The sequence below is a fragment of the Brettanomyces bruxellensis genome, chromosome 5 (genome assembly GCF_011074885.1).
Source record: "Brettanomyces bruxellensis chromosome 5, complete sequence".
NCBI lineage: Eukaryota > Fungi > Ascomycota > Pichiomycetes > Pichiales > Pichiaceae > Brettanomyces > Brettanomyces bruxellensis.
In genome coordinates, this window is record NC_054686.1 from 825,878 (window position 1) to 851,635 (window position 25,758).

General features: G+C 42.8%; 11 protein-coding genes across 11 annotated transcripts; 4 read left to right on the plus strand and 7 right to left on the minus strand.

Moving 5' to 3' along the window:
* Positions 1-384: 384 nt before the first annotated feature.
* BRETT_004391 (uncharacterized protein) lies at positions 385-1,461 on the minus strand (the record flags this gene model as incomplete). Its single annotated transcript, XM_041282887.1, has 1 exon — positions 385-1,461. The coding sequence occupies one exon, from the start codon at positions 1,459-1,461 to the stop codon at positions 385-387; it is 1,077 nt and encodes a 358-aa protein (XP_041135663.1).
* A 2,342-nt stretch (positions 1,462-3,803) lies between these two features.
* On the plus strand, positions 3,804-5,970 carry BRETT_004392 (uncharacterized protein; the record flags this gene model as incomplete). Its single annotated transcript, XM_041282888.1, has 2 exons — positions 3,804-3,870; positions 4,760-5,970. 2 exons carry the CDS (start codon positions 3,804-3,806, stop codon positions 5,968-5,970), a joined length of 1,278 nt encoding a protein of 425 aa, XP_041135664.1.
* Positions 5,971-6,388: 418 nt separating this feature from the next.
* Positions 6,389-7,058, minus strand: BRETT_004393 (uncharacterized protein; the record flags this gene model as incomplete). Its single annotated transcript, XM_041282889.1, has 2 exons — positions 6,389-6,870; positions 6,935-7,058. 2 exons carry the CDS (start codon positions 7,056-7,058, stop codon positions 6,389-6,391), a joined length of 606 nt encoding a protein of 201 aa, XP_041135665.1.
* A 332-nt stretch (positions 7,059-7,390) lies between these two features.
* BRETT_004394 (uncharacterized protein) lies at positions 7,391-10,153 on the minus strand (the record flags this gene model as incomplete). The annotated part of the gene is made up of 1 exon (XM_041282890.1): positions 7,391-10,153. One exon carries the CDS (start codon positions 10,151-10,153, stop codon positions 7,391-7,393), a length of 2,763 nt encoding a protein of 920 aa, XP_041135666.1.
* A 688-nt stretch (positions 10,154-10,841) lies between these two features.
* Positions 10,842-11,486, plus strand: BRETT_004395 (uncharacterized protein; the record flags this gene model as incomplete). Its single annotated transcript, XM_041282891.1, has 2 exons — positions 10,842-10,877; positions 10,953-11,486. The coding sequence occupies 2 exons, from the start codon at positions 10,842-10,844 to the stop codon at positions 11,484-11,486; spliced, it is 570 nt and encodes a 189-aa protein (XP_041135667.1).
* A 1,028-nt stretch (positions 11,487-12,514) lies between these two features.
* RPS8A (ribosomal protein S8A) lies at positions 12,515-13,111 on the minus strand (the record flags this gene model as incomplete). The annotated part of the gene is made up of 1 exon (XM_041282892.1): positions 12,515-13,111. The coding sequence occupies one exon, from the start codon at positions 13,109-13,111 to the stop codon at positions 12,515-12,517; it is 597 nt and encodes a 198-aa protein (XP_041135668.1).
* A 1,316-nt stretch (positions 13,112-14,427) lies between these two features.
* DPH3 (Diphthamide biosynthesis protein 3) lies at positions 14,428-14,655 on the plus strand (the record flags this gene model as incomplete). Its single annotated transcript, XM_041282893.1, has 1 exon — positions 14,428-14,655. The coding sequence occupies one exon, from the start codon at positions 14,428-14,430 to the stop codon at positions 14,653-14,655; it is 228 nt and encodes a 75-aa protein (XP_041135669.1).
* Positions 14,656-14,832: 177 nt separating this feature from the next.
* On the minus strand, positions 14,833-15,585 carry BRETT_004398 (uncharacterized protein; the record flags this gene model as incomplete). The annotated part of the gene is made up of 1 exon (XM_041282894.1): positions 14,833-15,585. The coding sequence occupies one exon, from the start codon at positions 15,583-15,585 to the stop codon at positions 14,833-14,835; it is 753 nt and encodes a 250-aa protein (XP_041135670.1).
* A 915-nt stretch (positions 15,586-16,500) lies between these two features.
* PRS2 (ribose-phosphate pyrophosphokinase) lies at positions 16,501-17,484 on the plus strand (the record flags this gene model as incomplete). Its single annotated transcript, XM_041282895.1, has 1 exon — positions 16,501-17,484. One exon carries the CDS (start codon positions 16,501-16,503, stop codon positions 17,482-17,484), a length of 984 nt encoding a protein of 327 aa, XP_041135671.1.
* Positions 17,485-18,197: 713 nt separating this feature from the next.
* BRETT_004400 (uncharacterized protein) lies at positions 18,198-19,850 on the minus strand (the record flags this gene model as incomplete). Its single annotated transcript, XM_041282896.1, has 1 exon — positions 18,198-19,850. One exon carries the CDS (start codon positions 19,848-19,850, stop codon positions 18,198-18,200), a length of 1,653 nt encoding a protein of 550 aa, XP_041135672.1.
* A 3,545-nt stretch (positions 19,851-23,395) lies between these two features.
* On the minus strand, positions 23,396-25,054 carry BRETT_004401 (uncharacterized protein; the record flags this gene model as incomplete). The annotated part of the gene is made up of 1 exon (XM_041282897.1): positions 23,396-25,054. One exon carries the CDS (start codon positions 25,052-25,054, stop codon positions 23,396-23,398), a length of 1,659 nt encoding a protein of 552 aa, XP_041135673.1.
* Between the last annotated feature and the right edge of the window lie 704 nt (positions 25,055-25,758).

Here is a 25,758-nt window from a genome sequence, read left to right on the forward strand (position 1 = left end):
GCTGGTCGCATAAACTGAGAAGGCAACAGCTTATTGATTCGGGATGAGGTTTCTCAGGAGAACAAGTTTTTGGGCAGCATTACTTTTTTGGGAAGATGCGAGAATTTGCGACCGCACTCAAGTTTCGTAAAAAAAAAGGATTTTAATTATCACCGCGTCTTTTTGTGGTGCTTTAAGAGTAAATTAACTGCACAGCAACAAGGAGAAAATGCCAAATACTATAAATGCTAGGAATCTTGAATAAATTAATTCAATATTCCTCTAAAGCGTCTGAATGATTTTCGATCTTCTATAATATGAGAAGTTATTTTCAGGTAGTATATTATCAGATTTTATTATTTGTACAATTCAAACAAAAAAAAAAAATTAACAATCAAATCATAATTATAAAGCCTGCCTTTGCTCACCTGCAAACGGATTATCTGAAATAGACTCGGTTCTTAAAGTATGCTCATCAATCGAAGATTCAATAGAAACATTCGATGGAACTCTGGTAGAAGCATTGGTGGAAGAAGTTAATCTTTTGGAGCCTTTCATACGGATAGTGCTGAAAAAGCCACCAACTGAAGGCTGGACGCCTTTCTTTTTCATACGGTTGAAGTAAAGAATAACAGCAACAGCAATAAATAGAATCACTACAACAGGAACAACAACTGCAGGCACAATAGTCTTGATATTGTTGGATTTGGATGCTGTTGTAGTTCCAGACCCGTTATCGGATGGCAACCTAGTAATTTTACTAGAGGCATCGGAAGCAGACTCTATAATTCTTAAAAGTGGACCTGTCTTTGTGCCAGTATGCTCTAGATCGTTATCCGAGCTGACTAATGGGGTAATCGTGAGCCAAAAGTAGCCACTTGTGCTCTTATAGGAAGACTTGACATACCACGAGTAATAACCGTTGTTATTCGAGATGTAATCGCTGTTGAACAAAGGATCGGCGTCATCATCTAAAGGATAAGTAATGGTTTGCAACCGAACACGATCAACACTTCCTCCCCAGTATGTGGGATCCCATGTAATCCAATATGTTTCTCCCACAACCAACTCTGTACCGTTTTTAATGCAAAACGGATAACCTGAAGTGCTGGATGAAGGAACACGATCGTTCATACATCGAAGAACAGGGGGAGCTCCACCAGTTGATTCCGGATAGTCCGAATTTGTCGGAGTTGGAGAAGCTGAGGTGGTTTTGCCGTCTGATACTGAAGGAGTAACTCGATAAGGAATACCAGATGAATCAAGAGAATTCCAGGCTGTGGCAGAATCTGTAACTGGAGATGCAGATACAGTAACACCATCAATGGCAGTAGGAGTGACTGCCACCTTTTTCCCGCTTGATGTAGAGGTCCATATTTGGTCGGTTAAGACATTCTGACTCTCGTCTCTTTTTTTCAAGCTTGGTGAAGCGGAAGCTATACTCAAAATGGAAGCCAGCACGAACACTCTACTAATCTTCATTATTGGTGGTTAAACAGGGATGCGATTGGTGTTTGAAAACTGCTCACTGCTACCCATAGGCAATGATGATATTTCTGGTCACTCATTATTACTTATTAATTATATATACGCCTGTGGAAAAAGCAGTACTTAGCACTGATCTGTAAAAAAATGCACAAAAAGACCGACAAAGCCGGAAACCGACCCATTAGGCCATGATAAAAGGTAAGCCTATTGGAGCGAAGCATCTTAAATAGGGGAAACATCCGCATTACGGTAATGAAACGGAGAATCTAGAAATGCTTGCTGAATAGTGCCACCGCCGGTTAAACTTCTGTTTGGGGCAGAGGCAGATTCTGTTCCGTTAACCGCGAAGAAAAGTGTGGAAAAATGAAAAAGATACAGGATAAGCTGGTTGCACTGACAAGTCGATCGACCCGTCTGATATATCTAGCAACCAACATGGTACAAGCTTTTTTCCAGAACTTGAACTAATGCAAGAAACAAGAACCCTGACAAGGTAAAAACAAAACAAAACGACTTTGATAATCCTGATACAGCATTATTTCAACGTGTGTGAATGGAAACATCTTAATTTTCCAAAATAATTTAACAGCACAAAGAAACAAGTCCCTTACCACAGCAATTTGAGAAAAAACGGAAAATCGCACAGGCAGGAATCGGTCATGAGATTTGATTAGTCTGTAAGAAGTAATACGATTTCCGCATCCAGAAAAATGTCAATACTGAAAAGCTCGGATAAGAACTAAGTACATTTTTGGATATTTTTGGGATATCAGTCAATACTGGGGATATTAACGAGTTGTGCCATGTGGCCATAAATTCGGACATTGCAAGCATATTTCGGTGAACACAATTGTACTGAAGATAAGTAGTTAGGGAATATTAACGGTATGCAAATTAGCGTTATAAGATATTATTATTAACTAATACGAGGCGAAAGACTGAAAGATAAATGCACGCGCGGGAAAAAAACAATAATAACGATTTTGATTCCTCACTTCAAATGTTTGCTATCAACACTGCCCGCATTTTCGACCCTTGGACACATGCATATTGACACATAGCTTTTTCCGGCAAGCTACCAGGACTGAGATGGGGTTATTGAAAATTCAGAAGTTCAATTTTGGAGAAATCGAACTGGTTGATACCAGGAAGAAAGCGACAGACAGCATGGGCTGCTTATTCTAGACAGTTGGGAACAATGTCAACAGTACTCCACAGTTTTATTCAGGGGAGGTGGTTATTGTTGGCCAGCTGGCAAAAAAAAAAATTGGTTGAATGGTGTTATTAGCCAGCGGCATTATTCGGCAACGGTAAATTCTAGTGCTTTCGAAAGCTACGTTCTCTGCTCAGTAGTACCCCTGATTCCATGTTGGAAAATTTTTTTCATCTGCCAGAATGCCGAATTCATTAGCAGCGCTTGCTTTTTCTTGATGTTTTCATTTTTTTTCTTTATTTTTTTTACAGATTACGGATAGCTCGACAGTCTCATTCACGGCCCATGACAACTTCAAACACACACAACTACCCGCCATCTTGTTTACTGAAACCTGTTTACTGCTACTAGATGCCATCTAATTCACAAATGGGGTAATTTACGCTTTTAACCGTACGTGTATACAAAACTTCTTGAGACATACTTCTGGTACTTCTACAGGGTTCGTGGTTTGGACTTAGAGTAAAACATATAGAAAATAAAGCCTGGAACCGCTCACTATAGAGCATATTGATTTTAGCTTCGCTTTAATGAACGCACAGGTAGAAAAAAAGAATAAAAACAATTTGCCAGGCAGACGAATTATAGACTTGGTGACTCCCCAAACGTGGAGCCAGGTAGTGGGCAAAGGCAGTAACAGGCAAGCTCGAGGTTCAGCCGTCCCGAAAAGGAAATGCAGATCAATCGAAAAGGTAAACAGGCCAGGCTTTTTTATATTTTTCATTCTCCTTGGAGTTCCTCGACATTGAACCTTGGCTCTATTTTTAGCATCATTGCATTTCAACCTGCTGCCTGTTTTCGGCATGTCCCTCATTTTTTTTCTTTACATCCTTCTTTCTCCTCTGATTTTTTTAAAAATTTTGTATTTTTAATTGTCGCCTTGACTAGCTTTTATCTTGGATGCTCTCGTTCCGAGTATTTCAAGACTTCATTTTAGCTTTCTTTTAACTCTTATTTCTACTCTCTTCTCTTACTTTTAACCTTTTATCTCCCTCTTCTTTTTCAGATTTTTTTCTTTTCCTTTCCACTCTTTTACTCTTCACCATCATCGTTAGCATTCAACGGTTTGCAAGAATAGTTCTAATTGCTGGTCAAATCTCCTTAGAATAATCATAGAGTTAAGATGCAGTTCAAGCTTCTCTCTCTTTCTGCTTTGGTTGGTGCCGCAGCCGCCGCCACCTCTTCATTAAGTAAGTACAGTCTTTTCTTCGATATTGTTATCCGTTACAAAGTATCATCAGGCATGTTTTATCTTTCAGGTTAGTGGTGAAAATGTTATGGATCTCCTAATCATTTATTTTCGTTGGAACCATTTTTTAAAGGGGTGAAAAAAAAACAGTGAGCGAATATTTTGGGATGCCGCTCGGCTTTCAGTGCAATCCCGGGCACAAATTATCTGTACACTGCTTATGCTCATACCTCGTCGATAAATTCATTTTGGACACGATGCTTCAGTTTTCGAGCGCTATGTGGTATTTGGGGCGAGATGAGTTTGTTCGATAATTTGTGTGCTGTGTGTTGTGCCTCATTTTATTTTTCATCACTTTATTTTACTAGTGCAATTTTATTTTTATTGGTGGGTGCATTTTACTTTACTATTTATTTTTGTTTTGTTTTATTTTATTTTTTAATTTTTTTTTTGGCTGCTGGTGCTTCTTCAGAGCGAGACTCAGATTGGCTTCTTTTCTCGTTCTCGCCGCATTTAATTTTGCTTTGCTTTTGCTTTGCTTTTGCCTTATTTTTGCTTTATTTTTTTTATTCCCTCCAGCCCACCTCATTACCGAGATACTTTTTTCCGGATTCTATTTTTTTCGTACCAATTGGGTTGCAGCGCTTGTTTTCAGTTAACCTTTTTAGGCCTGCATTTTCTTGCATGGAAAATCATTTGCGGCCATACCTGGCATGTGAAGAAACACGGTTGTCTGACATATCGCAAATTACATTGTGATATGTGGCATAGATAACAAACACAATGCAATGCAATGCAGTTGGAATGATAACGAAAATCCGCATGGACCATTTTTAGTTATTTACTTTCGAGTGAACAAATATACTAACAGCAACCACACTTTTTTCCAGATGCCACCATCACATCCACAACTTCTGTTGCCGTTGCCTCAGGCTGCTCTTTCAAGAGCACCTACACTGCCACCGCACAATCCGACTTGGATGCTTTGTCGACATGTGATGCCATCAAAGGTGATGTTTACATCACCGGTGGTATCGGTGCCGGTTCGATTGCCAACGTTAAGGCCATCTATGGTGACTTGATCATCTCGAATGCCACAAAGCTCAGCACGTTCTCTGCAGACTCGATCACTGCCATCAGCGGTGAGTTGAACATGGAGAGTTTGACTATTTTGTCACAGTTCTCGATGGGTTCTTTGATCTCCGTCGGTGCCATCAACTGGGTTACTTTGCCAGCTTTGATCCAGACCGGTTTCAAGGTGGTCACGGACTGCAACTCGATCTACATCTCGGACACCCAGTTGAGCTCGTTGGACGGCTTGAACCCAGTCAACGTCGAAACTTACAACATCAACAACAACTTGAACCTGGCCTCGATCGATTCCGACGTCCAGACCGTCTCCAAGGCCTTGTCCATCTCCCATAACGGTGACCAGACCGAGGTTAAGTTCGACGACTTGAAGTGGGCCAACAACTTGACCTTCTACTCTGTTACTTCGATCTCTCTGGCTAGCTTGCAGGCCATTAACGAGTCTGCCGGCTTCTTCGAGTCCTCCGTCTCTGCCTTGAAGTTCCCACTTGTTGCCACTGTTGGCGGTGACTTGACCATCGAGAACAACGACGACTTGGAGAAGATCGACTTCTCGAACTTGACTACCATCGGAGGTGGATTCGTCATCGAGAACAACACCGAATTGAAGACTATCAACAACCTCGGCGACCTCAAGACCATTACCGGTGCCGTTGTCCTCAAGGGTGACTTTGACAAGTGCTCTCTTCCAAGTTTGAAGACTGTCAGAGGTGCTTTCACCGTTGACACCACCGGAGACTTCAGCTGCTCCGACTTCGACAAGTTGTCCAAGGAGGGTTACATCAGAGGTGACTACAGCTGCAAGGCTTCTTCATCTTCATCCTCTGTCAGCGGAACCAAGACCTCATCTTCTTCCGAGACTGGTTCTGCTTCTTCTGACAGCAGCTCAGCATCTTCAGGCTCATCATCCTCGTCCTCGTCTTCTTCAAGTAAGGCAGGTGCAGCCGAGATCCTCGTCAGCCCAGTTTCCGTCTTTGGAACTGCCGCCGCTCTTCTCATTGCCTTGTTCTAAGCAAGCTTTTTCGAACGACCCGCTTATATCTTGTCGTTTCCGGAGTTCTTAATATCTTGAGCTTACGTACTGGATCCAAGCATTCGGTTGCGTTGAATGGGGGTCTCTATTGCCAGCCTCCTTTATCTTTATTCTTTTTCTTTTCTTCCCCTCGTTTGTACTTACTTCTTTTATTTTGGCTCAATTTACAATGCTGAACTTTTACACCGTGTACTTTTTCTTTTGTTTTGTTTTGTTACTTGCACCATCATCGTAACCTTCATGATTGATGGATGGATTATCTTTTCGACATTTAATAATGTTTGGTTCTAACGGGCCTATTTGAATAAGTTTCTGTGTAAAGTTTGTGCTACCTGTTAGTTGGACAATAAATAATAGTTGTATTGCAATATCAATCAGTACATATTTACTTTGCGTCTTATAAACCCTTGCCGTAGTTTCCACTGGCATAGAAGTTCATGATTATCTTCACTATGCCCGCCAAAGCCGTCACCCATTCCCTGATTTGCTCCGACACCTTCTCCTGATCTTTCCCCAACTTTGCAAAGAAATCCTTTCTGTAAGGGCAAGCCTTCATGGCCAACTTGAAAATGGGTCTCACAAACATCGAGTGGTACTTGATCAACGTGCCTTTATATGCCGTGGTGAATGTTTCGGTCATTTCCTTTTCTGGATGATCCAATGTTTCCCTCATTGCAGCCTCTGTGAATTGCAATCCCCTGGAAAGCCAAAGCAAGGCCTGCGTGCCCGTTTTCTTGCCTCCATCCTTAGCTTCCTCGAGCACCATACCTTGTAATGTGTTGGAATGCTCTGGATCCTGGGCCAATCTCTTCTGGATCTTAGTGATGTTTCCATTCATATCATTAACCACGACTTGAAAAGCCGCCGAACCAAGCAAGTCTGAAAAGTGAATGTTAGTAAAACAGTAATTTACATGAACGGGTTCCATGATGCAGATACATACCGAATAACTTCACCAAAGATGAAGATGCCTCGAGAAACTCCCGAGTTGAGATCTGGTTGTGCTCATCAACCGGGATATCCTTGAAGGATCTCTTCATTTCATCGAAAAACGTTTTGTCCGACATGTTTGCGTACAGTCTGTTATGTTGTTCTCGAGTAAACAGCAAAAACTTGTTAAATGGGATGACTTCAGGAATAATTGAAGGTATCTTCCAGTTCGTCGAGATCGCAAATCGTGTCAAAAACGAGACGATAACGAAAAAAAAAGGAAAAAGAAAAAAGTAGTACCTCAGGTAAAAGCTAAAAAGAGTTAAACTATTCGCGAACCTGGCTACCAGAAAAAATGGAGGCTGAAATAATTGAAAAAGTACTACCAAAAGACGCTATATGTACGAGATCTCACAAAAATAACAATCAAATGCATTCAATCTACAGGTTATAATAAAAGGACACGCAGTCACTGGCCGCCGTACTTCCTCTTCAAGGTTCTCAACTTCATCTTCTCGGAGAAGTTTGCAAACGAGTTGGTCTTCTCCTTCTCCAAAAGCTCCAAGTACAATCTTCTTTGAGGATCTCTCTTCATCATTAGTTCCTCGGCAGCCTTTCTTCTCTGCTCCTCGGCAGCTCTGACCCTCAACTCCTCCTCCTGCTCCTTCTTCAAGCGGTCCTCCTCCTCCTTCTTTCTCTGCTGCTCCTCCTGGAACTCCAACCTCTTCTTCTCGATGAACTCCTTGATTCTCTGCTGCTTCTCCTTCTCCAACTCCGCCTGTGCAGCCCTCTTCATCTTCTCAAAGGCCGCCTTCTCCTCCTCCTGGGCAATAGAAGCATACTTGGCGAACTCGGACGAAATGCGCTGCAATCTGTCCCTTTCCCTCACCTCATGCTCATGCTTCTTCTTCTCCATCTCGATCTTCTTCTCCTTGACCCTCTCGTACTCCTCTCTCTGCTCGGCAAGCTCCTTGTCGGCGTTCTTCTGCAACAAGGCCAACTCATACTTCCTCTCGGCACGCACCAAGTAGTCATTTCTCGTGGCCAACTTCTCCATCTTCGACTGCGTGTCCTTCTTGTCCTTCTCCAACTTCTCCAACTGCATCTCCTTCAACTTATCCATGTCCAACTTTTCCGCATCCTTCTCGTCAATACTGATGATACCCTTCGAGTTCACATCCTTGATCAACTCCTGCTTCTCCTTCTTTCTCTCCAACTCAATTGCTCTCTGCCTCTTCTCCTCCTGTCTTCTTTCTGCCTCCTTCTCTGCTCTCTCCTGCTCAGCCTTTCTGGCTGCAATCTGCTGCTCCAATCTCTCCTTTGCAGCTTTTTCACCCTCCAGCTTCTTCAACTTCTCCAATTCTTCCTTCCTATGCTCAAGTATGTGGGCACGCTGCACAATGCTCTGTCTCTCATCCTCAAACTCCGCGTTTGCTCTCTCCAACGACTTCTCCTTCAACTCTCTGTCCACAGACTTCGTCTCGGCCACATCGATCAACTTCACCGACTCGGAAAGCGTCTTGGCCAAGTTCGAAAGCTGGAATCTCACCAACTCGGCCGGAGTCTGCTGGATGGCAGCCTCAAGAACTCCACTCTCTGCATTCTTCTCTGCACCAAGCGACAAGCTGTTTTCCAAAGAGCCGCTGAACGGACTCGAGTTGAACACTATAACGTCGGCAGCCTGGTCGATTTTGATGCTGACCACGTTTTTCCGGGCGGCCTCGAGCAATAACTTCTCGATATCGAGTCTCGAGAGCTTAAACGAGCCTTCAAACGTGCACAATCTGACCAAAAAGTCTACTTTTATCGTCTGGTACACCTGCGAGACCTCCCTGAAGATCCGGTCAACTGCAACGTTCAAGAGTGGCTCCACGTACGAGCCGTACGAGGCGTTGGACTCGATAGCCTCGAAAAACGGCTTGATGGTGCGTGCGAACGTTAGGGGATGGAAATTGTCCTCAAATGCCACATATAGGTTTTTCAATAAGTCATCTGCGTAGAGCAAACTCTGCGAGTTGGTGGCCTGCTTGAGCAAGGACTCTCTTGACGGAACAGATCCAATGCTGAGCAAAGATGCTAGCCGGCGGAATTTCCTCCGGTTGAAGTCATCTGCTCCAGATCCAACCTCAGGAACACTCAAAGCAGAAAGAAGCTGGAGTGACGCGTACCGCTTCTTCTCATCGTCAGTGGCAATTGGCGACTGGAGCAACAAGCTGAAGTACTTCTGGAATGCGGCTGCCTGGAAGAGTGCATCTCCACTCACTGCAAAGATCTTTGCCAAGTCATCGTAGTAGTTCATCAACATGGATGGTTTTGGCTGGCGTTTTGTCTGTGTCATCAACGTGTGAACATCCTCAACAGAGCGGAATGCCTCCTGCCAGAGCTCCAACTTGACCGCTGCATTAAGCTGTGCAAACCTCGACTCCAGATATCTCTGCAAAGTGTCTGCATTCGACAAATCTATCGGATTCGTTGGTGGATATCTGTCATTTGGTCTCTGAACGGACTGCAAGTGCGATCTGATCAGCTCGCAGAGTCTCCGGAACTCACTGCGGCGCTCGTACTTGACACAGAAGTCAAAAGCACGGCTGCAGACAAAGCAGTAGCACACTTCAAGTTTCGAGTTGTTTCTCAACAAGTCCAAGGTGGTCCGGTAGCACTCCCACAAGAACCTGATCCATGGAACGACGAGCTGCCTGTTGGACCGGTCTGCCGTGTCGTCTGTCGACACTGCTGACATCAAAATATCCTCTGGAGAGATCGAAAAGTGTGCTGCACCTTCACCATCTTCATCTTCCTCGTTTTCCTCATCATCTTCGTAGGTATCCAACACCTTTTGGGCAGCAGCTGCTGCCTCTGCAGTCTTCTGCTCCTCTGCTTCAACCACCGCACCTGCGGATTTCTCAACTTTGGTCAACTGTGCCTCTGCCAACTCGAGAAAATGCCTCACCACTTTCTCCAAGATCTTCAAACCATCGTCACTAACTTGAACCGCCTTCTTGAACTGGTGTAGACCATCCTTGACCAACTTTCCATTCTGCTGCTCCGTGCCCAACTCTGCAAATAGCATACCAATCGATTCGAGCTCTGTTGGTTCTGCTCCTCTGATCTTTCTAGATGTCAGGAAATCGTACAATGTTTGTAAAGCATCTTCTTTTTGGCCGACGCCAACCAAATCCTCTGCACGCCTGGCCACGCTCTCTGGGTGGAAGAATCTATTTCTAAATCTCATGTTTGCGAAGTTTAATTCCTTTATATTCTGTAGTTACTTCTGCTTATTCTTAACAACGTTCCTTCAGCACTTTGTTCTGAGCTTTTTACCTGCAAATCAATTCACACACGAGAGCACTTTTTTTTCATGGAAATTACGGAAAAAAAATTTTTTTCACGCGAAGAAAAACAGAACTTGCCGAATTGTCGGCAGGGCGAAAATTGGTTGCTGGAAGGAGCAGCCCAAAAAGCTCAAATTCTTCCATGCTGGAGCGACGCAGAAAAACAGACGATAGTCCATCCATTTCTCCAAGTGAGCATCCAGATGTGAAACCAAAGATGCCAAAGCCAGATGTCTAAACTTCATTTAATTGATAACCAGATGCAAGTGGTAATTGCCTACAACAATGCATACGTCTGTGCTAAAGCTCACCTTTAAAGCACATCTCTACCCCAAATATGGAGTAATTTGTACATAGAATAGATCCAGGGTAGCAAGTGTCGAAATCGCCCAAAAAGGAAACCGGCAATCACCATTTTCCAGATTCCAATTCGCACAGTACATACATTAAATAAAACAGAGGCTGCCCCGCATTTTTTGTGCATTATATAAATAGCGGGAGAAATCGCCTTGGACTAATCATTGCGACATTTGTGCCATCAAACATTTTGACCACAATTTCTACAGCGGGTGTTTACAAAAAAGAATAATGTCTAGTATAGTATCCGCCATACTGAAGCACAAGGTATGCTTAAACTTTACAACAAACTAATCAATTCTAATACCTCGACTACTGACAGTTAATCAAACATTCTTACAGTTCAAAAAGAACAACCCATTTGCTTATGGACTAAACGAAGATCCATACCATGAAGTGATTCCAGAGAGTGAGAGAAAATTCTGGCAAAGAGGAGGCGCTAGAAGAACCAAAGGTATACCACCTCACATCCCGACACCTCAATCGGAAAAGCTAAAGCAGGTTCAACGGATGGCATACTATATGGATATGTGCTTCACCAGGATTGGTTTCAAAGTTGGAATGGCCGGTTTAATCAGGATTATTCCCGCTGTTGGTGACATTGCCGTTCTAATTATGAACTTGTATCTATTCAGACAATCCAGGGCAATAGATGGTCTTCCAATTGGAATTTCATCCCGGATGCTTGTGAATATCACCGTTGACTTTCTTTTTGGTATGATTCCTTTCGTTGGAGATCTAGTTTCAATTGGTTTTAGAGCAGACACTCGGAACTTCATACTGGTTAGAGACCATTTAGCATTGAAATACACGGGTGGCGTGGTAGATTCACCTGCAATAGCCGAGACTGCAGGAACCACCGCAGTTTCGTTGTGAAAAAAGTACTTTGGCGTAATACTGTCGTCATTTATGGTCTTGATACAAATTGCATGTTTCTTAACTTCTTTTGCTGCTCGATGAAAGAGAAAGCACGTTTACATGTTTATTCCGCTTTCTACGCCTGCCGCCTGAAATTGGAGTTACGCATAAGCAATATTTCCCCTTTCTTCATTATCGCTCTATTGAGATATATTCGTCAGTGATTATTTGTCTCTATGATCGTACCCTTAAATTCCTCGACCCTCATTTTTCCGCTTTTCATTTTTTTTCAGCTGTTTTTCAATCACAAAAATTTTCCAACACTATATAAGTCGGTGCTAATTTCCGCACTTTGAAAAATTCTTGCAACCCAAAGTCGACTGTGCTTTATTTCCAGTCGGCAATTAGGAGGCTCGATCTATAGGAATATAGGTTGTGCTTTCTGCTTTCTGCCGGGGAGGTAGGTGCGAATGGTAGGTATATTAACTGGATGAGGGATCCACTTTTCTTGACGTTTCCTTGAGTTAACATGATGAATAAATTATTTACAGACCTGTACTGATCTCTTCATGGGATCTGAGGATAACCAATAATTGCCAAATTTTCTGATTGAATACTAGGAAATAGTTTTGAGTGTGGAGACATGCGATAATCATTATTAAGTGCGCTTTACTAACGTTTGCTCTCTTTGCAACAGACATAGGTGTATGCCGATGTATATTTTCACCTATTTAACCGCGTATATAGTATTTGGTTTAATGCATTAATGATTCATGACTGATGACAAGAGCATCTGATAGTGTAATAATTGTAACAACGCAGGAACGGAGAAGTGGGGCAGATTAAACATTACATTCTACCTCTAACGATCATTTAACTTACTGCGGTGAAATCCTCCTACACCTCATAAACATAGAGGAAAAAAGACTTATATTATTTTATCATCTTTTATAGCTAAAACGTATTGATGTATATAGCAACATATTAAGTAAATAAGCCCTTTTCAAAAACAAATCCTACAAAATGAAGAAAAGATGAAAAGACACTTATTTCTTGGTGGTGAGTCTTCTCAAGTAGAAGGCCAACTCTTCACCTTCTAGAATGTAACCATCGCATCTACCGGACTGACCTGGTCTCGAAGAGATAACAGCGTACAACTTACCGGAACCGAACTGAGAAGAAACTGCTGGCTCAATCTTTGAGAACTTAGCTCTGGCAGCAAGCTTCTTCTGCAAGCTCTTGGACTTCTTGGAGTCATCGGCAGCCTTACCCTTCTTTCCCAAAGCAACACCGTAGTGAGACTCGTAATACTGCTTGAATGGAGTAGCATCAATCTGAACAACAGCAGCCTTAGTCAAAGTGTTAGTTCTGACCAACTCGTTACTGGAAGGATGGTAGACAACAGTGTTAACCCTCGTCTTTCTGGAGACACCCTCTGAGGCCCATGAGAAGTTACCGGTCTCAAGTCTCAAAGCTCTGTACTTGAGGTGGCCACCTCTAACTCTAACGGCATGGATTCTCTTGGCACCAATCTTGGTGTTAGCTGGCTGTCTTCCCAACTCGAACTTTCTCTTCTTTCTGTACTGGGCTCTCTTGGCACCAGTAGCTGATCTCTTGTGACGAGAATCACGTGCAATACCCATTTTGAACTGATTAAAGGAGAAATTAAATGTTAGTACGCTTTGCTATATGAACCGGTTTGAATACAGCCGAACCACGACGAAAACGGTGGCAATAGAAGACGACAACCGCAGGATTATGAACTTGATCATGCTGAACTCCAATCTTGTAGTATAAACAACTGTGCTTGCGATCCACTAATATCTATACTTTGATCATTCTCTTACACATTTTGAATATTCTTTATGCTCTTGACATTCTGTGCCTGTCTCATATTCCAACATTGGTTACTCTCACTTCATTAAACACTTGCAATCATCTTTGTGTCCCAAACATTGCTCTCTTATAAGCATCCTTCTTGAATTCAAAGTCGTGTTGATTTGTGCCATTTCAATTATTCCATAATACTGCCCCCCGCTCTTTAACATATTCCTGGTTTCCGCCCATTTCATGCTGATATACAATTTCCACTTACGTTGTGCTATGCTAATAGAATGGTGTACTAACCTTTAAGTAAAGTGAAAGGGTCTTTTCTAAACTTCAAGTGTCGGAAAATAGGTAATTAAAGAGCTCGGCTTGAACTAGGGCTTCTCACCAAGTCAAGGATGAAAAAAAAAATTATGAAAAAAACTACACTAGAAAAAAAAAATTCCCTGTATCGCGGAAGAAAAAAAATTCGGCGGTCTCAACTTTGCCCAATACAGGCTCGACTACTCAGGAGAAAATAACACAGTCACAAATATTACGCGGCCAAAAAATAATTTGCAACCCTCACCCTCAACATGCTCACGTGAGAAAAAAATACCTTATGGGGTATGGGTTTTTGAGAAGTATGTGGAGACGACAATCGGGCAAAGAATCTGCAATACCATTTTATGATTGGATATCATCTCTTAGTGGGTTGGAGATAATTCTTGCTATATGTTCACATCAAGTCCTTTACTAGATTTAAAGCATACATTTTGGAATGATACATTTGCGAATTAATCACATTAGCGACTACAGATGTATTTACCTAATGAAAAGTAGGAGTCGAAAAATAGACATCGATGCAACTAGTATTGCGTACTCGGCATTATCGCAATGAAATTTAATCAGTCAAGTACTGATTTCAGGGAAGAAAAAAAAAATGAATAGGCACCTGAAATTTTTCAATTTTTTAAAATTTAAAGGCGCACCCGATAAGACGATAGATCTGCAAGCATGGAGAGAGAAGTACCAATTAAGGTATACATTACCAACTGGAGAAACAATAGATAAAACGGAAAGCTTGGAGTTGGCTGAAGTTTGATCGTCATAGAACTTAATAGAACATTTCACCACATTTACACCGATAGACATGTCCGAACAACTATCGATTTACGATCAAGTGGAAATTGAAGATCTCACATTCGATCCTGATCAGCAAATATTCACATATCCATGTCCGTGCGGAGACCGATTTCAGATTACACTAGAGGATATGAAGGACGGTGAGAAGATCGCCGTTTGCCCGTCATGCTCTTTGATGGTGGAGATTATCTTTGAAAGAGAAGATCTCGATGATTACATAGATGAAGTGGAATAAAAAGCTTTGAACTCCATACATATTCCTGTATACAAATGCAAAAAGAAGGTGCAAGGGCACATGTCGAACCGCGCGGTTCTGTCTTCCTGCAAATATCAAAATATAGTGCTAATAATGTGGATCAAAATCCTGTAGCGGATAGAAAAAAAAAGATGTAACATTAATTTCTCGTACCATTCATGCTTGTGGAGCATTAAGCTTGACCATCATACCTAAGAATATGGCAATTGCCACAACACAAAACTTGAGTAAGCTGGAAGTTCCGTTTCGCACCTCGTTCTTTGCTTTTTTCGCATTTTCTTGCAGCTCTTCGGCTCTTATTCTATCTTCGGGATCCTTGATGCTATCTATGCTGGTTGTGACTTCAGGCTTCTCATCTTCCTCTTTTTTTGCAGCCACCTGCAGCTTTCTGCTGGTCTCTTGTTTCTCAAGCTCTGCGATATCCTTCTTATTCTGCTCACATAGATCAGGGAAGTTTTCCTTAAATGCCACGTTCGAATATAGGTTAAAATACTTGGATCTGCGTGCAAGCTCTCTTTTCGTACTTTCTGGCGTTACTATTGAGCCCGTTGTTCTCTCCTCTCCAGTCATGAATGATAAAAGACCGTTAATAATGGTAGCCACCGACCATGAAGGATTCCATAACTCCTCATGGAAATCACTCATTGACAAACAAATCCGCTGATTCACCTCAAATCTGCCAGATGGAGTGCACATTCTAATTCTAGGAGGCTTGAATGGATACTCTGGAGGGAAAGTAACCCTTCCATGGTATTGTCCACCCTCATAAGGTGTTCCTGGAGGACCTGTTATGACATAATGCCAATCCAGCATATTTGACTCAGATGGACGAGCTATAATAAATGGAGGAGGGTTCTCCCTGATCTGCTTGTACTCCTTTGCAAGTCTTTTGTATGCCTGCTGACTCATCTTTGAAATAAATGCTGTGTGCGGTGATCTTCTAATATGTATGCTATTGGCAATTTGAATCTAAGGTATGCGATGAAATGTAAAATGGAGAAATAAAGAAAGAACGAAAAATATCCAATTGCTGTGCCAATACTGTCTAAATATGTGTTGCCAATGTGCCACCTAACTGATGATGGGTGACTGAAAAAAATGTGTATTAAATAACTGAAGGTGTAGATAAACAAATCCAATGTGTTAATGCTGGAAGAGGATATGCGAAGATAAGCAAATAGATCTATGGGGAAAAATACACTCGTGTTCTTTTTCCATTTTATTCCGCCTATTTTTTTTTCGACAGAAAAGCAAGAATAGCGAGTGATGCATCGTCCTGCCTCAATGCCAAATAGTGGGGATTTTCCCAGGACTACATCTTGCATAATTTCCAGCATTTCACAGACTTTAAAATGAAATGAAATAATTTACTTTTGACCGGCATATGTCTTTACATAAACTGAAAATTAGAGAATACAACTTAGAGAATACAGCTTAGAGAATACAACTTAGAGAATACAACTTAGAGAATACAAATTAGAGAATACAAATTAAAGAATTCAAAATAGAGAATTCAAATTAGAGAATTCAAATTAGAGAATACAAATTAGAGAAACAAATTAGAGAAACAAATTAGAGAATTCAAATTAGAGAATTCAAATTAAAGAATCCAAGTGTTGACTGCAATCTTCGTCGCATAGTCTGATCCACTTACTATTCAGGCCAAGCACACAATATTATTGCATCCCTGCACCATATGCCACAGGCGAAATCTGGGGAAGCGGAAAAATTTTTGGCTTGATAAAAAAAAGATTACAACATTGAAAGCTGGCTATCATTCAGTAACAACACAAATATACATGCAATAGCCAGGCAAGCAGCATCATGTCGCTACGGTATTCAAAGAATTCGATCAAGATCATCTCGGGAAATTCGCATCCCGAGCTCGCCCAGCTGATATGCAACAGGCTGAGTGCACCTTTGACAAACATTAAAGCTCTTGAGCTCTCAAATAATGAAGATGTTGTTCTGGTGGGTGAATCGATAAGAGACCAGGATATTTATATAGTTCAGACGGGTTGCGGTGGTTCCGAGAAGTTGAATGATTATGTCATGGAGTTGTTGCTGATGATTAGAGCTTGTCGTACAGCTTCTGCTAGAAAAATTACAGCAGTTATTCCAAACTATCCATATGCACGTCAGGACAGAAAAGACAAAAGCAGGGTGCCGATCAGCTCAAAGGTGATGGCCAACTTGTTGCAGACAGCCGGTTGCGATCACGTGATCACGCTGGACTTGCACGCCTCGCAGATTCAAGGATTTTTCAGCATTCCTGTGGATAATCTCTATGCTGAGCCAAGCGTACTTAAATACATACAGACGCATTTCCCGGATAAGGAGAATGTTATGCTTGTGTCGCCGGATGTTGGCGGTGCAAAAAGGGTTGCCTCATTGGCTGACAAGCTCGACACGTTGTTTGCGTTAATCCACAAGGAGAGAGAAAAGGCAAATGTTGTCAGTAAGATGACTTTGGTTGGTGATGTTACCGGCAAGGTTTGCATTTTAGTTGATGACATGGCAGATACTTGCGGTACTCTATGCAAAGCTGCTGATCTTCTTCTTGAAAACGGTGCCAAAGAAGTCATGGCCATTGTTACCCACGGTATTTTCAGTGGTAATGCTGTTGAAAAATTGAACAACAGTCACCTTAAGAAGATTGTCTGCACGAATTCCATGCCATTGGGAAAAACCCTTCAACAATGTCCCAGATTGGAGGTCATAGATATAGCGGGAACTTTGGCTGAGGCTATTAGACGTTTGCATAATGGTGAATCTGTTTCGTATCTGTTCAACAACGTGGTTTACTGAGCAGGTGGCTTGGTCACGTGACTGAGAGCCGAAAAGTACCTCCATTTCACGATATTTTGTCGTAGGTGCGTGATGCACCTTGATTGTTTTCGTACGTAAGGAACAAGAATAAGATGTACAACTGCCGGAAGTTTTGTAGATGGGAGATTGTAGGGATCTATATAGTATGAGGTTGTAAAATTTGGCTGGATTACAGACTTGCTACTGGCTCATAAGGAAGGAACTGAATTTGTGAAGAGTGTACTAAATAAAAGGATAAAAATGCTACTTAGTGCAACAGAGATTGAGAAAGCATGAGGGTATTTAACAAAACAGATGGATTGACGCTAAAGGTACATTTCGATCAAATGTATGGAAAGTGAAGAAGCATAACAAAAAACAGAAAAACAACTAAGGAAGAGAAGAACGGGACTTCATGAAGATGTAAGAAAATAAAAAAAGTGGAAATGCCAAGGAACCAAAAACAAAAATAGAACAAAACAAACTGAAATAGGGAAACATGAAACACGAGAGATGGATGACTGAAAGGAAAACGAACAAACAAAAGGTAAACGAAACAAGAAGAACGAAGTAAAGGTACGATGATGGAAACGAAACAATTATATGCAAATGGAGGGTGGTAAACAATTAGGTGGGGTGAGATAAACAGAGGAAGCAGGATGAATGTGAAGGAATAAATTACATGGGGGTGAGGATAAGCGTAAGGAAAATACTCAATCGGAACTTCCCACGGGTTCATGATCACCAAGAACAATGCATTGCATTTTCAAGCGTTGGTTAAAGCGACTGTTCTTATTTTCGTGAACTAACCGCTCATGGCGACGCAAGGAGTCCTTACGCTTAAACATCCGTCCACATCCTTTTATGCCGCAAATATTCATCTTCATTCCGTCGACACTGGCGACTTTTCTCGAGGCTATTAAGGTTCTGGTCTCTGGTCCGGGGGTGCTTGTGCCAAATAAATACTCGCTTTCTTTGGAATCGGCAGGAGGCTTGAATCTAATGAGGCGATTTTCGTCCAAGTGCTTAGCGAAAACAACAACACTAGGGAACACCTGGCCACAGTGCAGACACTTGTAATCTCCGTACTTCTTTCTCTTTCTGGGCTTGAGCAGCTTCAAGATCACCGGGTCTCCGTACTCTATTCCACTCTCTGCGAGACTCAACTCCACGCATTTTCGTCCCTGCTGCTCCTGCACGCGATCCTCGTTGTAAACTGTCATCTCGTTATCGCCGAATCCAAGAGATGAAGACCTGCCGTACAAGCTTCCGGCGCCAAGGCCACCGTTGAACGTTGTTCTGTGGCTCATTGACATGCCCGGGTTCGAACCAACAGCCCTGGATGACGCAGTAACAGTGTTTGCTGCCAAATACTTCGGCTGAAACAGATTCTCGTCATTTTTCTCACAGAAATAGCCCGCGTCACGTGGCTCGAGGCCAGGGTTGAAGTCCACGGAGCTTCTCGGGGTGATGGACGACACGGTGTTGGCATCGTGTGATACAGTGGAGAATATAGAGCCGCTAGAACCGGTGTCGATAAGCGTATCGGTCGGAAGAACGAAGCTTACGTCATCACCGCGGTCGGCCAAGGCTGCTGTGTGGTTTAGAGGCGACGGCGAGAGCTCTGATCTGCGTTTTGGCGGCTGGTGGCTCGACCTGGAAGATGGTGTTTGGTAGGAAACGTTGGAAAACATCTGTTGAGGAATTTGCCTCGACGAGACAGCTCGGGCGGGGTCTGTGGCTGTGGGGCCGAGTGCACGTGACTCGGGTGGCTGGCCCGCCTGGTTCTGGAGCTCGGGAAGCGAGTCTTGAGCTGCAGGATGGTAAAAAGTGTTGAAAGTGTTGACCTGGCCAGCGGGCTGGAAATCCTGCAGGTAGCGGAATTCGAACCGGGGTCTCAACATTTTTGGCGCGCGGTTGTTTTTTTTCGCGAGCCCGCAATTGTGGAAATTTTGCTTCGGCAGGTATGTAAAACGCTGCCTTGGGCTTTCGGTGACCACCGAAGTGGTGTCATCCGGATAAAGACCGATTGGATCGGTGGCTCTTCTGGGCGGGACCATGAAGCGGGGCTCGGCCGACCGGATGCAGGGGAGCGAGCCCTTTCTGCCGGTCGCAAACTCGGCTAAATCAGCAAAAGATGAGATGTTATCCAACTGGCCAAAGGAGAACGACTCAGATCTGTGATTCTGACCGCACTGGTCATCGTAAATATTGCCGAAGCCAGCAACGCTGCCAGAGGTCCCAGAGGCAGGGATGGTGGTCTGGAAAGACTGCTGGCGGGTCCGATCTGTGTGATGATCTAGAATAGTGCCGGTTGTGTCTGAGTTAGAGACAGGCAAGACATTAACACTGTTATTGATGGACATATCTTCACATCTGAAGCCAATTGTGCTTGGTGAGGTAGAATTGAGCGATGCCTGGAAAGTGACGTTATGACAAGTGGCTGAAAAAAAAAGCTAAAAAATAAAAACTGCTGACTAACAATAGATCTCAAACAGACAAGTGATATCGGCTCGAGGGTGAAGTAGTTCGGTTCAGGAGGGAGGTAAGAACAAAGGATGACACGCAAGAGGGAGAAGCAAATCAAAGCCTTATGCGAAATAAACGGAATCAGCCCAGTCTTTATATTTCGAAACAAGTTGGCGGGGGGTGGTTATGCTTTTTTCGTATCAGGGGGGGGGRAAAAAAAAGGAACAAGCAGGAAGAGAAGCGAAGGAGAAGAAAAAAAAAGCACAAGCGGAATGAGAAAGGAGAATAAGAATAGACGCAGTTGTATGGAGGGTAGGAGGAATAAGTAGGGTAGATTGTAAGTGGAAGTGGAAGTAGAAGCACTAGCATCAATAGGACGATGAGTGCGAGAGAATAGAAAGACGGATAAATAATAGAGGTAATAAAGAAATAAATGAACAAGTGAGATCAAAAATAAGCCCGGAGAGAAAGAGGGGTGGCCAGAAGAATAAAGAAGAGAATGACAAAAAAAGATTTTAGCAGATACAGGCAAGACGGAAGTAGGATGGTTTGCATTATAATTTCTAGCCATTGAAATTGAACACCGTAATCATTATTGTTCGCTTTTCAGCTTGGGTCACTTTTAAGTTGGAAAAATTGGCTGTCTTTCGTTTAGACATAACGCAAAGGAGATAGGAAGAATAGAAATCCAATGCAAATAAAAGCCACACGTGAATAATAAATCCAACAACAAGGGCAGATAATAAATGCAGGAAGCGTAACAATGGTCATGGTGTAACTAAAAAAAGCGGCAGGAGAACAAAGAAATGCAAACGCTGAGATATTGAGAGCAGTGGGTGGGAGGGAAGTAAATGGGAAAGGTTTTTTTTATCTAAGAGCAATGACAGTTTTTAATGGTGTTTGTTACAGCAACTGGTGATCTTACCAGATAAATGTATCATGATATAGGGGCGGGAACAAATAAATAAGCGCCGAGAAATGCTAGATAAAAAATAAAGGAGGAGCATAAATTAAAAAAAAAAAAAAAATAAAAATTAATAGTAACAAGTAAATAGACAAAACATTACATTGATGAGTAACCACCAAATACAWTTTTAAAATAGGGAATACCAGATAATACCAAAATCGGGGAGGCATTGACACAGGAGACATTTATAAGCGGGTAATTAACGAAAGACCCAAGTTTAAGGACCACAATTAATTGTAACAAAGATAGATTCGTACAAGTGGAAAAGCGACAGTAGTTGGTTAATTACATGATTGAAACGAAAAGAAACTGAAAGAATAAAGGAAGAAAATAGGCCAAAAACTTTGGGAACCAACGTATAACAAACAGGTCTAAAAATGGGAGGGCGAGAGCAAACAATGCGGCGGAAGTACTGGAAACAAAACAATAACAAACCATGGAAAGGTCCGAATGGATTTACGAAAAAACAGCGTGAGAATAAGGGAAGAAAAAAAAAAAAGACAAAAAAAGACAAAAAAAGACAAAAAAAAATACTAAGCGGATGAACTGGATTGTGAGACTAAATCAGCGGCTAAATTGAACAGAACGTTTTAGAGGATGTTCCTCGTGCTGTCAAGTGGCAATGAGGATAAAAGCCCGGGAATACATTGGGCTGGAAAATGAGTGGTAAGCTACATGGGCACACAGTTGGCAAGTATTAGAAATTACAGTAGGAAGAAACAAAGCCACAAGTAGTAAATAATAGAAGGCCGTAATGTAAGAGGTGCGTTGGACTTTATTCAGCAGCAGGCAGGAAAGACAAAGGAAAATAACAACATAAGGTGGACAATGTAGTACCAAAAAGTGCAGAAACTGGATTAGGAAGGTGAAATGGAAAAGCCGTACCGGAACATTGAGCAAATGGAAATAGGGTACATCCAAGACAATGTAGCAATGCCGAAAATGGCCGTCGTTTAAAAAATAGCAAAGAGTATTCAGCAGGAGACAAGGCGTTAATCATGCATCAGCTCTGAGGCAAAAGGTATGGCTTTTGGAAAAATTTCATCATTGATCTTTTTTCAGCGCTTGAAGATTTGCTTGGATTTCTTTTTAGCCGTGAGTTTGTGTTAAACGCCGTGCGGCACTAGTTGGATCAGCACCAGGGCTGGCGCTATGGGGATAAAAAATAGAACACGATTGGAACAACGTCAGATTTATGACAAGTACAGGCAAGACAAGCTAAAACATACAAAGCGAGAGCGAGGAGTGAAAATTTTACTTATGACAAGAATTTAACGCCAAGCATGATTTACAGCTTTTGACACTATATTTAACAGCAGGCACGTATGCCTGGTTTGCAATTGTGCAACAGAATGAAGTCTGCCTGGTGGGCGTGAGGTAGATGATGAAATGAAAATGAAATTGTATCAAGTCGGAATTCGGACACAGCAGTCAGAACTCACGCTATTAATGGCGGAGATGTTTGCTACTACACTACCAAAGTGTTGGGTAAAACGAATTTCTAAAGAGCTAAATTGATAAAACGCAGTCCTGCGCTACGCTCCAGGCCTACATGATTTGCTTTTTCGTACATTTTTTCAAAGTACTTTATGTCAAGATTTTCATTCGCCGGCCGGGCGATCACGGAAGTGCTGGCTGTCGCACAAAGAAAAAGGGGGGGAAAAAAAAGTAGCATAGGGGGTGGAAAGACAATAGGGTTTGGAGGAGAGTTCGGAAAAAAGAAGACAAAGGAAAAAAAAATAAAACCAGGCAACAAAAAAAAACATTTTCAGGAGTGGGAATTGGAATTGTGGTGCGGCGTCTTCGATCTAGAATAGCGGTATTGTAACTCCGGAAATAGAACAATGCCCGCGAAAAAGAGTTGGGAGGGTTGGATCTTTCCGCGATAAAGCTGGGAATTCCCAGCTTGGACATTACGGAAATTCAAGCAAAGGCACAGACATAGCCGTGCAATAGCACTCCGGTAGAAATTGCATTGTGTGAAGCACACCTTGACAAAGGCTGGCAGGATATTAATGAATGCAGTTCGTATGCATTGTGCATATGGACATAATGCATATCGGTAACAAGTGCACTAGATTCTATTTTTGACGATAGGCGGGTAATTGGTTCGGATAGCAGCTGAGGGAAAGGAGCAGGGGGTAGGAAATGGGAGGAATGAGGTAAGAGAGAAGTAAGAAAGTAAAAATGGAGTAAAGTAGGGTAAAATGGAGTGAAGTAGAATAAAATGGAGTACAGTAGGTAAAGATAGAAAAAGTAAGCGAAAATAAAAAAAAAAATAAAAAGGCATAAAATAGGGAAGGAAAAATAAAGGTGAGGAAGTGAAAAAAAAGGGAAAATATAAATGAAGTTAAAAATAAAGGTGAAAAAAGTAATGAAAATAAAAAGGGAAAGCACAAGTAAGTGAAAATGAATTTTTTCGTTCCGACGCGGCTGGAGCATTTTTTGAGCCAAGCGGTGAATCATTTTTCCCGATTAGGCTCGGCGCCTGCGCTTGCACTCACGCCTGCGCTCCTCGGCCTTCTGCGCCCACTGCTGTGACTTGGCCATGTCCTTGGCGCACCCCACCCCTGCCTCATAGAAGCGCGCAAGCGACAACATGGCGCGCAGATCACGCTGTGCCGCCGCGCGCTCCGCCCATGCGAACGCCTCATCATAGTCCTGCGGCAAGCGCTCACTCCCTACAAAATACCATGAACACAAACCCATCATCCCCGCAGGGTCGCCCAACTCTGCGGCAATATTGTAAAAATGAATTGAGAGGTCCGCATTCGGCTCAACCTTGTCTCCGATCTCATAATACTTGCCGAGCAAAGCGGCTGACTTGGCGTGGCCTAGCGCTGCCGCCTGGTACAGCAAGCGCACCGCATATTTTTCATCTTTGATCAAAATATCTTTGAAGCCATGAAGATAAATGGTCGCTAACTCGTACGGCGCGCCACAGCTTGATTCGGTAGCGCACTCGGTTGCGCGCTTGAGCCAGCTGAGTCCTTTTTTCTTTGTGTTGATATCGGTGGGTTCTCCCATCATGCCGTGGAAAAGATACATGCCATATTCCATCATCGCCACGGGGTGCGCATTCAGCGCCGCTATTTCCGTGTACTTGACGACCTTGCGCGCATCCGCAGTGCATCCCCACCCCTTTCGGTAACACGCCGCAGTGCGGTATGCCGCATCCGCATGCTTCGCCTTTGCCGCCACCTCAAAGTACTTGAGCGCCCTGCGGTGGTCCGGCCTCCCATTATTGAAAAGCCCGATTGAGTATGCATCTCCAAGCAAATACTCCGCGTCGTGGTATCCGCATTTTGCCGCTTTGCGGAGCGCGCATCTTGCCTCTTCGAGAAATTCGTGCGTTGGTACCCCATGCGCGGGTATCACATTTGTGGACCCCCCCTGCACCGACACCCCTTGCGCTGGCAACCCCTGCGCAGTCAGACCCTGCGCTCGCTGCGCGAGAATCGACGCCTTGATGAGCACCTTCGCGAACATGTACAAAGCCTCCGGGTCTTTCGTCTTGGAAGCATTGCGTCGGTATTGGTCGATCGACGCTTCGGTCGGAAGCAAGCTCACGTTACTTTTACTTCCGTAGTTAGAATTGAAAAACGCCGTTTGGCCTCTTGCTGGACTTCTGCTTGTCGACATGTCAGCACTGTTCAGCATCAAGCTGAGACTCGACGAATCGGCATCTGTCTCTTCGTAGAAATTAGTTTGCTGATTAAAGCCCACAGGGGTGCCAGGAACCGCACAAGGCTCATTGTTTGCCTCATTCTTGTATTCTAGATCTGAAACTTGATTTGTTGAATCCAGATCGACGGAATCTCCCTCACAATGCGATAGATATCCATTCTGTGACATATGCTGTGCCTTTTCCTCATAATTCCTCATCTGTGCCTTTTTCGACTGCTTCAAACTCGATGATATCTCTGGCAATGGTGCATTTATCTTGCAGGCCAGCTGCTGAGCATACATAGGATCCCCACCAGACATCCCTGCATTGCCTGCAGTATCTGTCAAACGTTCCTGCCTGGCATATTTTCCTGATGTTGATACTTGCTGGGCATATTGCAATTTTGTATCGCTAAATTGTGTGTGTGTGGGATCTATAGATGTATTTGGCGGCCTCTGATTGGCCATAGACTGTCTTGGTTGGCCTGAATTTTGCGAAAAGCGGTCATATGCTTGAAAACTAGAGTTATTTGACCAAGAACTCATTTGGGAAAGAGGGAAAGTGAATGGGAAAGAAATTGATCAGGAAATGCACAAAATATATAGGCGAATGAGGAAATTGATAAAGATTGATTGGGGAATTGATGATAAATAAAAATAGATGTCTATCGATAAGATCAAAGGTATATCTGAAATTATTCCCAGATCTAATCACTAAGCTGAGCACAATGCCAAGAGCTGATTCCTGGAATACGGTTATCTGCTTTGAGCCTGTGTTTGCTTTAAGCTTAAACTTCTGTCCTCATAAAATCATGAGTTGTCAAAGAATCAATGAGATGCTGAAGAATTAACAGGATGCTCAAATGTGGGATGTGGGTTGAAACAAAGGGAACGAGTCGAGAGAAGGCAGGAATCGGCAAGGAGAAAAAATTCGAGTAAACAAGATTTTTATTTTTTTTGTTTTCTTTGCGCTGAAAAAAAAGGAGAGGCAAGATGTATGTAGGTAAATATGTATGCCGAGTATTCTGCATTAAACGTCGTGCGTCGATTGACGTGTGAGGAGGTCGACTTGGAACAATAGCTCAAAAAACGGGGAAAATGGGGAAGCAGAAACAACAACACAAGGAGAGAGAAATGTTAAAAAATCAAAAAAAAAATTATAATTTCCGGGG